Source organism: Trichosurus vulpecula, chromosome 4 (assembly GCF_011100635.1).
Source record: "Trichosurus vulpecula isolate mTriVul1 chromosome 4, mTriVul1.pri, whole genome shotgun sequence".
NCBI lineage: Eukaryota > Metazoa > Chordata > Mammalia > Diprotodontia > Phalangeridae > Trichosurus > Trichosurus vulpecula.
In genome coordinates, this window is record NC_050576.1 from 339387344 (window position 1) to 339399767 (window position 12424).

Consider the following 12424-nt stretch of genomic DNA (forward strand, 5'->3'; position numbering starts at 1 on the left):
GTGCATTTGAAAAGAAAATACTTCAGGTCAGATGGGGGTGGATTAGCAAAATAGCTATTGCCATGAGGAATAAAATGATTCCACTCTTCAAGGGGCCAGAGGGAATATTCAGTGCTGATTGACCCCGGAAGGAAAATGAGTGACTAATTGTTTGTGGAGAAACAGAGAAAATTTCATTTTACAAAGAAAGATATTTATGTGCTAAATGAACTTCCAGAAATCATATACACTTTATTTATGCTTAAAAATGTACTGTTATGTAAAGTTTTGTTTTGTATAGTAAGTAAAAATTCTTCTATTGTACAAAGTTCGTACAAAAGAGGAGATTCTTATAGTAATGAAACTTTTAACTTGTTTCCTCATATCTGAATAGTGGACTACTTCAACAGAGGCTTTTTGCATTCTTGTGATTAATTCCTATAACTAACTTGAAATTCAGAATTTGTTACTATTTTTATACATCATTACAAAGTGGGCATTTTGCTTATGATAAGTGCCAGTTGACTCTTTTCAACAAATAATAGCCATTGGCAGTTCAAATCTAAAACCAGTAGAGTGTTACTTGTCAAATACACGAAACACATCTAAAGGCTTGAATGACCCAAAATGAGCTTATAAATAATATTACTTCATTTTTCTTTTATAACTGCCAGCAACGATATTCATTAATCAAAAGTCTTGTGGATACATTTTTTTTAGTAAGTTGTATTAAGGTTTCTTCCTTAGAAAGCAGCATTTTAGTCTTCTGCAAACTAGAGGCTTATAACTATTAAGGGCTTTGATTATTAGTTATATTATTTCTAGATGGTTTGAAGCCTATGTTTAACATTATTTTGCTCACAAGTTGAATATTTCCTGATATCATGAGTGTTAGTTCTTCTAAACCTGTTCATACTGACCTTTAATTTGTTAGCTTTAAAATTATCATCAGTTTTATGTTAATAGTACTCCAGACATGATAAAATTAATGTTTCTGTAAAGATTCTATACAAATGAAATTTACAATTAAATCCATTTCATCTTAAGAAAAAATGCCTTATTGGTCTTCCCCTCTTTTCTTCTCCTTTTCTTTCTCTGTGACCTTAATGCTATCCCTCCTCTTCTTACTACCCCATATCCAATCTAAAAATAAAATCTGTGTAATGTATAATTAATAAAAAAGAATTCTGACATTTGCTGAGCCCAAAAACTTTTGTTTCATTTTATGCCTTGAATCCATCACCTGTATTGTTGGTAAGTACACTGATCAGAATTTTTAAGTCTTTTGAAATTCTTCTTCTTTATAATTTAGTTGTTATTGTATAAATTTTTCCTGAATCTATGCATAAATTCATATACATTTTCTCAGGTTTCTCTGCAACCATTCCTTCTCTCAATTTTTATGGTACAATGATATTCCATTATATTAACATGCCACAATTTGTCTGCACTCCCCAACTAATGGATACTCAGTTTCCATTTCTTTAATATGACCAAAAGACCTGCTATAAACACTTATGTACACATGAGTCCTTCTTGATTATTTCCATATGATGTTAACTCAACTGTGGATATATTCTTCTATCTCTTTCTACTGGAACTACCTAGACTTTGCCCTAAGTCCACAGATAAATGAGTTTTTGCCTTAGCTTGCCAGGAAACACATCACTTCACATGCTACCCAAAGAATGTAAGCTCTATCTTCACTTGTATTTGTACCCGTAGTGCTTAGCTCAGTGCATAGAACAAAGTAAGCAGTTGATGAATGCTTTATAATACATTAATTTATTTTCTTCTTTCTTTGATCTCTTTGGAGCTTAGTAATTTTATTACTGGGTGAAAAGGTATGCAGTTTGGTGACTTTAGGGACAGAGTTCCAAATTATTTTCTAGAATGGCTGCACTATCTCTTAGTATGCCTATTTTCCCATGGTCCTTTTTAATAACTGTCATTTCCTATTTTATCATGTTTGACAATCTGAGAGATGTGATGTAGAACCTCGATATTGTTTTAATTTGTATTTCTCTAATGATTATTGTTTTGAAGCATTTTTTTAATAAAGTCATTGATATATTGGATTTCTTTCTTTGAAAATTGCCTACTCATAGTCTTTGACCAACTATTTATATTATGAGGAATGGCTCTTATTTTCATAAATTTAAATCAGGTCCTTATCAGAAAAACTCTCTGCAAAGTCTCCCCTCACCCCACTTCAACTATTTCCTTTCTAAACTTAATTGCAGTGTTCTTATCTGTGCAGCAAAAAATTTAATTTTATGTAACAAAAACTGTTCACATTGTCCTTGATCTTCTATATGCCATGTTTGGTCTAGACCTCTTCCTCTATCTATTAACTGGGAAAAAGATTTCCTTCCTTGCTTCTCTAATTGGTTTATGTGACCATTTAAATTTAATCCTGTATCCATTTGACACTTTTTGAGATATATGATGTGAGATGTTGGTCTAAATTTAATTTTCAGCTTTTCCAAAAGTCCCCCTCCTACCCCCCCCCCCCACCCCAGTGAGACTTTACTCCAGTAGCTGAGGTCTTTGGATTTATAAAAAAAAAATAAAACCAAATGAACAAAAAAACCCCCCAAAACTCAAACTACATTATAATTTTCATTTGCTTCTCTATCTTGTGTACCCCAACAACAATGGCCAGCTTCTGTTTTTTAACCAGTACCTTATGATTTTGATGATTTTTGGTTCTTAGATGAGATGTGGTATTACCATATCCTCTCTCTTTCTTTTTTGAAAATCATTTCCTTTGAGATTCTTAATTTTTTTTTGGAGGGGAGGAAGGCAGGGCAATTGGGGTTAAGTGACTTGCTCAAGGTCACACAGCTAGTAAGTGTGTCAAGTGTCTGAGGCCAGATTTGAACTCAGGTCCTCTTGATTCCACTCAGTGGGCCAACTAGCTCCTTTGAGATTCTTGATATTTTCTTCCTCCAGATGAATTCTGCTACTATTTTTTCTGGCTCTCCGAAGTGATTCTTGGATAGTTTAAATGGTATGGGTTTGAATAAATTAATTTGGTAGTATGGTCATTACATTACTATGGACTACCAATGAGCAATGTATATCTTTTCCAATTTCTTAGGTCTATATTTCTCTATATGGAATGTTTTATAGTTATATTTAGGTAGCAGCTGTGTGTCATACCAGACTCCCAAATATTTTATAATTCTATAATTATTTTAAATGGACATTCTCTTTCTATTGCATTCTGCTGGGTTTTGTGGACCATCTTCAGGACAGTTGATTTCTGGATTTAATTTATATCCTGCAACTTTGTTGAAGTCATTGTTTCAATTAATATTATAGTTGCCTCTTATGGATTCTCTAGATAGATGTTTAATATTTCTGCTTTTCTGCATTTGTTTGTGACCCCTTTTATGCCTCAATATGAGTTCAGTTTTTGTAAAGATGTTATGCACAGCTGGGAAATATATAAACTCTTTTCTGTTCCCTTTTAATTACTGCCAGAGATCTATTGGGTCTAACTTTTCTAAACTTTTCTTCAGATTCTTACCATTTTCACGCTTATATTTTTGTTAGATTTGTCTAAGTCTGAAAATGAAACATTTCATCCCCCTCACTCTACTCTTTACAAAGGAGCTGGTCATGAAAGATGAATGTACTCAAAACCTGTCATAAATAATTGAAGCTATCTATTTCTGTTTCACTGTACCTCTCCTTTTCCTCTTGTTCCATCCCAGACTACAGGTTTTTACTCATTTTTTCATTTTCCTTTTAATTGCTACATCATTTTCTACAACCAAAATTTGTTTATTCACCCATCCATCACCTTCTACAACCAAAATTTGTTTATTTATCGCATCCATCTATCCATCTATTTATCCATCTATCTATCTGTCTGTTATTGGTAACTTAACTGCTCCCTATGAAACCAAACCCTCCTCCTTAATATCCCCTCTCTTTTCACATTTTATTCACCTATTTCCCTAATGAGTACAATGCATTTCTATACCAAACTCTGTGTGTGTGTGTGTGTGTGTGTGTGTGTGTGTGTGTGTGTATGTGTAAGTGTTCAATTTTTCTTTTGGCTAGTTCAGGCTAAAGTGAGCTTCATGGGGAAATGATTTCTCCACTCTTCTTTGCATTCTTATATACTCTTCATCTCATGCACCTCCTATATAGTAAGTTCTATCTCCTTTCTTCTCCTTTCCTCCCTAGGATATTTCCTTTCCTCATTTATTTCTTTTTTCTGTTAAGACCATAAAAATGAAATAAAACTATCCTCATGCCCTATGTTTATCTTGTATAATTCCTTCTATGATCCTTGAAGACATCAGAGTTCTGAAAGTATACTTGTTTCTCCTCCCTATATTAGAATGTAAATAAACCATCATGATATAGTACCTTCCATTTAATCAAACTTATTTTTCTATTTCTATTCACTTCTGCACTTTTATTTTGAAGTTTCTCTTAAGCTCTTGTCTTTTCATCAGGAACACTTAGAAGGGCATTATTTTTTATCAAAGCTTTTGCTGGATAGGTTATGTCTAGTAATAAGTCTTTATCTTTGCTTTTTGAAACACTATAATCCATGATTTTCTCTTCTTTATATTGGCAGCAGTTGCTAAGGCTTATATGATCCTTGGAATTGAACCCAGGTTTGGTTGTCTATGGCACTTTTTCCTTTGATCTGGGACTCTCTTGCTCCTGGGAGTTTCCATTTTAGGGTTTCTTTCAGCAGTTGACAAGAGAATTCATTCTATATTCACTTTTCCCTGGGATTTTAGTAAATTTTGGAAATTTCCATTTATGATTCCCTGAAATATGGTATCCCGGATTTTTTTTTTCAGATTTTCAGATAGTCCAACGATTCTTACTTGATATCTTCTTGACCTGTCAATTGTTTTTGATAGCTTATATTTTCATATTTTTTTCCTGTTCCTCCCCACAACCCCCACACACATTGAAGCTAGATGGTACAACTAATAAGAGTGCTGGACTTGGGAGTCAGGAATACCTGAGTTCAAATGTCACCTATAACACCTACTAGCTGTCTCATCCTGGGCAATTCACTTAACTTCTTTCTGTAAAATGGGGATAATAAAGCACCTACTTCATAGAGCTGTTTTGAGGATCAAATGAGATAACATATATAGTACTTTGCACACCTTAAGGCACTATATAAATGTTATATTATACTTTTCTCTTATATTACATGTTAATATTTCCTATTTCAATGGAGTCATTGCTTTCTGTTTGGTCTATTCTAATTTCCATAGAATCCTATTCCTGGAAAAGGTTTACAACCTACCATACCCTGTGGAATTACAAAATATGGTGACATAGGAGAAAGGAGTATAGCTGAGTTCTCTTCCAAGAACGATCAAGAAAGGGCATCAGAACAAACAGTGACCAGGAAATCCAACTGTTTAGTAGAGTGTATCATTTTTGTAGTCTAAGAGTATGAATTCAGCCTAGAAAATTCACCCTGTAGACCCACTTTTAGAATAGGTCTATAGGGACAGGCCTATGTCTACAGCTCTGTACCACTGGCCCTAGAGCAAGATTCCAGAATCAGCTTGTAGTGCCACACCAGGGGTTGGTCTGCAGCTCTATCACTCTTATTCTGGAGCATGATTTGAGATTTAATGTCTGTACCTGTGTTTTTCTGATCCTAGAGTTGAATGTTAGATTTAGCCTGCTGACTGGTACAGATGTCAGGTATGCTGGCAGCTGTTTCTCTGACTCCAGGGTTGGATCATGAATTCTGGCCATAGGCTATGACCAGGCAGGGACTGTGGACCAGCAGGAAGCCTATATAGTTTTGTTGTGTTGAAGCTATAATGGCCTTCCAGCCATGTGATAAGGGATTGGGCCAGCAACTATCTGCTACAGTATCAATCAAGGGTAAGGCTATAGTTGTATTATCCAGATCCAAGATCAGAATAAGTGAGCAGTATCAATACATATCCCAAATCATATTGTTGGGGACTGCTGAATGTTTGCAGCTCCCTGGCTTAAGCTGCCCCTGAAATCTTTGGAGAACATAGCACTCAATACTCAGAGAACACAGCAGCAGAATCCCAGATAATAGAGACCCGGGAATGTATATGGTTCTAACATTGCATCTGGAAGTGAGAAAAACCTAGCTTTAATACAAAGTCCTAATTCAGGAAATAAGCTTGGATATTCTGATGATAAAGATATTATGGAGACAGAGATTACTAAGACACAAATCCAGAAAAAAGGAAAAATGCTAAAACATTTACAAGTGAATGCTCAAAGAAAATAAAAGCCTGGATACAAGGTCAACTAGAATTCTGGAAAGAAATGAAGCGAGAGAAATAACAAAAGTGGGAGGGAGAGGAGCCTAGCAGTACCAGATATGAAACTAGACAATAAGCCAGTAATCATCAATTCATTACTGTTGAAAAGAGAGGGGCGGTGTTTGTTGGTCAATGGAACAGATTAGATATACAACATACAGATGCAATAAACTTAGAAGCTCAGCATTTGATAAATGTAAGCACCCTCAGTTACTGGGGTATGGCCTCATTTGATTCAAGAAATATTATTGGAAAAACTAGAAAGCAATCTGGCAAATATTAGGTTTAGGCCAACACCTTATAACATATATCATAATAATCTCCAAATGGATCAATGTCAACTATAAAAGGTCATATCACAAATAGATTAGATAACAAGGAAGAAATTTCCTTTTGGATCTATGTATGGGGAAAAGTTCTTGACCAACTATAAGAGAGATAGAACCATAGAAGATAAAATGAACAATTTTGGTTACACAAAATTAAAAAGTTTTTTTACTCAAACAAAATCAATGCAACTAAAAATAGATAGGAAAGTGGTCACAGAAAAAAGAAAAAGACCTTTGCAGGAAGTTTCTGTCATAAAGGTTTCATTTCCAAGATATACAGGAATTGATTCATATTTCAAGGAACAACAGCCATGGCCAAATGATATGAACAAGTAGTTTCAAAAGAGGACATCCAAGCTGTCAACAATCATTTGAAAAAATGTTCCAAATCACTAATAAATAGATAAATACAAATTAAAATCTTATGTTTCATTTCACACCCAACAGATTGGCAAAGATGATTTAAAAAAAAGGGGCTGTGAGAAAAGTGATTATATAATATGGAGTTCTGAATTGAACTAGCCATTCTAGAAAGGATTTGGGGAAAATGCCTAAAATACCTTTTAGTCACTAAACTGTAATATATCCTTTGATGTAGAGATATTACTACAAGGCCTATATGCTAAGGAGAGCAAAGAAAAAGTATAAGGACCAACATACGTAAAAATATTTATAATAGCTATTTTGGTAGTGTCAGAGCACTGAAAGGGGATGCTCATGAATTAGAGTGGCTCAAGAAATGATGGTATATGACTAAGAGAATACTACTGTGCCATAAAAAAAATGAAGAAAAAGATTGTTTCAGAGAAGCCTAGGAAGACATGTATAAACTAATGTAATGTGAAGGGATCAGAACCAGGAGAAAAATTTATAAAATAACAACACTGTTAATTAAAAAAAAAACCTTGAAAGACTTAAGCCTTATCAATGCAATGACCTACCATGATTGCAGAGATATTATAAGAAAGCATGATACCTACCTCCAGATAGAGAGGTGATAGACTCAAGATGCATAATGAGATGCATTTCTGGACATGGATAATGTAGGAATTTCTTTTTGCTTAACTATGTGTATTACAAGGGTTTTGTTTTTCTTCTCCAGTGCCAGGACGGGAGAGGAATAGAAAATAAATTCTTGTTGAATTAAAAAGAATGAAATAAAATAAAAATAAAATGGGGATGGTACTTTATAGAGCATTCAGAGGAATAAATGAGGAAATAGATATAAGAAGTGCTTTATTAATGGCCACCACTATTTATCAGACCAAAAAAAACTTCTCCGTGGATTCTTTCTTTCCCAGATATTATTTAAAATTATATTTTGCGTCTCTTGCTTCATTTCTTCCAGGTACTCTTACCGTCCTTATAGCCAGGTTATTTTTTTTCTCTAAGGTTTTATATGCATATGCAGCAGTTTTTCTCTTTAGTTTTTTCTATCCATATTATTTTTTGTCTTCATTATTTTCTTCTGTTGACATATCACTGATCTCAATTTCTGGCTTGGGGCTTTGTCTTTAGGTCAGACTCTGTTCCTTTCCATACTCTTGGATGGTGTTGGTGGGCCCCTGTTTGGTCCTACACGTCATGACTAAGACTGCCTAAGTTTCTGTAGTAATTATTGGGTACTGGCTAGATAAAGATGGATCCTTTCCTCTATTCTTCTTGCATAATGTTGGATCTAAAGTTGGCCTTGTGGACCCAACCAGATGCTGTTGATTTTGTTGGTAGAAGGCCTCTCACAAGACTCCAGGGGTTCTTCTGGCTCTTTTTCCTATGGTGGCTTAGCTATGAGTGCTGGCTAGTTTAAGCAGTGTTCTGCCCCGGTCTCAGGCTGTAGTTCAGGTGCAAGCTGCCTGGGCTCTGGATTTGGCATGGGCTGCCTGATTAGGTGCTGGTCTGGCCCAGCCTTCTGTTATGGTTCAGACAAGGGCTGCCTGTGCATTGGTCTAGTCCTGTCTCCTGCTGTGGGTCCAGGCTCCTTGACTATGCTTTGTCAAGTTTTTGGAAAACTTTTCGAGCAGTCCTAGACTTGCTGGAGGAGTTTATGAATATTTCTCTTTGGTTCTACCTACTGTTGTTTCTTCTGGTACATTTTTAGAACTTCACTGAAGATGTTTGTGGGAGATCTGGGCTCTTCTGGTTCTTAATATGCCACTGTCTTTCCAAATCCCTCTCCCCTGATGATTTTTAAGGTCATTTGAACTTAAAATTTTGATGACCTACAGTAGGCACTTAATAAGCACTAATTAACTTACTATAATTAAAAATAATTACCTTCATATTAGGAACATGAACCACATCACCATACTGATCCTTTGTTTGAACAGTAATTGTAGTAGGCCAACCACAACGGATATCATCTTTATTGAGAATCAATGATGTTTTCTGAGGATCAGCATAAGAATCTGGCTGAAGCCACCTATAGTATTAAAATTGTATACATTTAATGACTTACACTGCAATTTAAATTAGGTATAATAAATATCCAAAATTGAAGCAATGTAAATATTATAAATCAATTTTAATCACAACTAGGATTCACTAATCATCCTTGCCATGTCTACTACCTGAAAAAAAAAATCCACAGACAGTCCCAAAGTATAAGAATATAGTTTAAAAAAAGTTTTTTTTTAAAGTGGAGATAATAATTATAAAGGTCAAAAAAGTTTTTAAAAAAATGATCACTATACTACAGAGTTGGATCAGCTTTTTGGATACTCTCGAGGACTTGATTTCTAAGACAATTTACAATCACCGAGTTCAACTCTGCTTTGTCAGCTAGAAGACCATGGCAAAACTAATCCATTCGTCATAGCTGTTCAGAGCCAAACACATAGAAAAAGCCATAATCAATACTTTATTTCCCACTTAGTTTTTAATTCTTGACAATCAGTCTTCCAAGCCAGCCAAAGAAATGAAACTGCTCACTTAAAGGCCAGCTCCTCTACTTTTAGCTTTGATCTCTTCCTTTCCCATATCCTTTAGGAGATTGTCCAAACAGTTACGCTTCAGTATTCAATCTCTCATTTACTGGGTCATTCCCTTCTACCTACAAGTAGGGTCAAATCTCCTCCACTTTAAAAAAAAAAACCCTTCACTTGACTCTACAATTCCCTAAAGATGTATTTCCCCTCCTTTTCCCAGCCAAACTCCCAGAAAAAGTTGTCTATGCTCAGTGCAACATTTCATTTACTTTTCAGGTTTTTTTCAATCTGGTTTTTCACCTCAACAATTACCTCTTAACTACAATCTCCAAAGTTAATGATGATCTCTTAATTGCGAGACTTGTAGCCTTTTATCAATGTTCATCCTTTTTCAGTTCTCTGTAGCATTTGACACTGTTAACTACTGTCTCCATCCTGGACACTATATCTTTTACTGCTCTGGCTTAGTTGTATTTGTCTCCTTCTCAATCTCCCTTTCCACTTCTCCCAATTGTGTGTGTACCCCAGAGTTCTATCCTGAGCCCTCTTCTCTTTCTTCTTTACGTGCTCCCTCTTGGTAACCTCATCAGCCCATGTGTACTCATATTATCATCTCTACACAGATCCACACATTCTGCCCTAGTATCTCCCCTGAACTCTAATCCACTCGAATCCCGTACCACACAAATAGGACGCTCCATAAGCATCTCAAACTCAAAATAAGCAAAACAAAATTCACTACCTTTTTCTCCAAATGCACTTCCTTTCAGAAGTTTCTCTCTGTCTTTGTCTCTCTCTCTCTCTCCCCTTCCTTTCTTTCCTCCTACCTTTCCTCCTTCCTTCCTTTCTTTTCCCATTCCAATCCTTCCAGTCACCCAGGTTTAGAATCTCAGAGTAATCTTTCGTCCTTTGTTCTTCTTTATATGTAATTAGTTAACAAGTCTATCTCTTGTATTTGCCTCTTTATTTTGACTCACAAGAACACGACCTTATCTCAGGCCCTAGTCAATCAATCAACAAGCATTTATTAAGTATCCATTATGTGCCAGGTTCCAGAGACACAAAGACAAAGAATAAAACAATCCACACACACAGGAGCTTACATTCTAATGGCGAAAACAAGTACATATATAAGCATATACAGGATATAGAGAAAATAAATAAAAATACACAGTAGATAAATACAAGCTAGGGAGGGCGGGTACTAGCAGTTGGGAGGATCAAGACAGGCTTCTTGTAGAAGGTGGTGCTTGAGGTGTCTCTTGAGGGAGGTAAAGACTTCTATGATGTGGAAGTAAAGAGGGAATCCATTCCAAGCATGAGGGCTAGCAAGTACAAAGGCATGGAGATTGGAGATGGAAAACCATGTGTGAGGAATGGAGAGAATGCCAGTTTGGTTTGATTGCTGAGTGTGAGAGGGGAAGTCATGCCCAACAAAGCTGGGAAGGTGTGTTGTGCCCAGGTTGTAAAGGGCTTAAAAAGCTGAGTAGAGGAGCTTTTATTTTATCATAGGGACAATAAGGAAACAATGAGTTTTGTTGAGTATAGGAGTAATATGGTGAAATCTGTACTTAAGGAAAATAAGTTTAATGGCTGACTGGAGGATGGACTTAATAGTGGAGAGACTTGAGTCAGGGAGACCAACACAATAGCCCAGATAAGCGTCTGAACAGAGCTGTGAGTGCAGAGAAGAGGTCAAATGGAAGATATGCTGTAGGGGCAAAAACAGCAAGACTTGGCAACTAATTAGATATAATGGAAAAGGAAGAAATAAGGCCTCCTAATTGGTCTTTCTACCTCAAGTGTCCCCCTTCTCTAATCCATTTACAACTGCCAAAAATGATATTCCTAAAGGAGAAGGCAAGCCATGTCATTCTTCTTCTGCTCAATAAATTCTGGAGGCTTCCTAATATCTAAGGTTAAGTGCAAACTCCTCTATTTGGCATTTAAAACCCTTCATAATCTATCTCTAATCTACCTTTTCAGTCTTATCAGACGTTACTTCCCTTCGTGTACTACTCGACAATCTAGCCAAAGCTAAGCCTTCTTGCTGTTTCTCACATTGACACTACATCTCCTATTTCCCTGCTGTTGTATTGCCCTCCACCTTTTAAAATTCCTATTTTCCTTCAAAATCTCTTTGAGTGACACCTACTACATGAGGCCTTTCCTGATCCTCTTAGATGCTAGCCTGCCCCCTGAAATTACTTTACATTTATTTTGTAAAGGACAATCTTATTTTTCTATTTGAATTCCTCAGTACTCAGTATAGTGCTTAGCACATGGAAAATTCCTTTTCATTCCTTTTGTATAAACTCATATGAATGCATATTTTCACTCCCAAGAGGGTGCAAGCTCCTAGTGTTATACCAAACTATAAGGAGATACTTTACAGAGCTTGACAAAATAATAACAATTATAAAAAAGGAGTGAAGGGGAAATAGAACTTACAGACCTCAAATTATACTGTAATTCAAAATTCTTCAAAACTATTTAGCATTAATTAAAAACTAAAAGAATATTAGTGGAACAGACTAGAGAAGGAAGAACCAAAAACAGTTTAACTCAATATCCCAGTGCTTGAAGAAACCAAGATAAATTAACTGGGAAAAACTATTTGGCAAGAACTTCTGGAAAACTGGCAAGCAGTTGAGTAGAATGAGGTTCAGTCCATTAGCTTATACCATATATTATAATAAGTTCAAAATGAATATTCAACTTCAATATGAAAGGTCACACCATGAAAAAAAAGAAGAGAAACAGGTCAACAAATCAATGACTAAACACTTATTACCATGGTTAGGGGAAGAGTTCTCACTCTCCAACCAGGGATAGATGAGCACAAAAGATAAAATACATAATTTTAATTCTATGAAATTGAAAA

At 35.6% G+C, this 12424-nt stretch overlaps 1 protein-coding gene across 1 annotated transcript in view; it reads right to left on the bottom strand.

Moving 5' to 3' along the window:
* Positions 1-12424, bottom strand: part of MYCBP2 (MYC binding protein 2) — a 342008-nt gene that overhangs the window by 117243 nt on the left and 212341 nt on the right. Inside the window, exon 46 of the mRNA XM_036754198.1 lies at positions 8891-9035. Coding sequence (XP_036610093.1) covers positions 8891-9035 — 145 coding nt within the window. The remainder of the gene's footprint in view (positions 1-8890; positions 9036-12424) is intronic.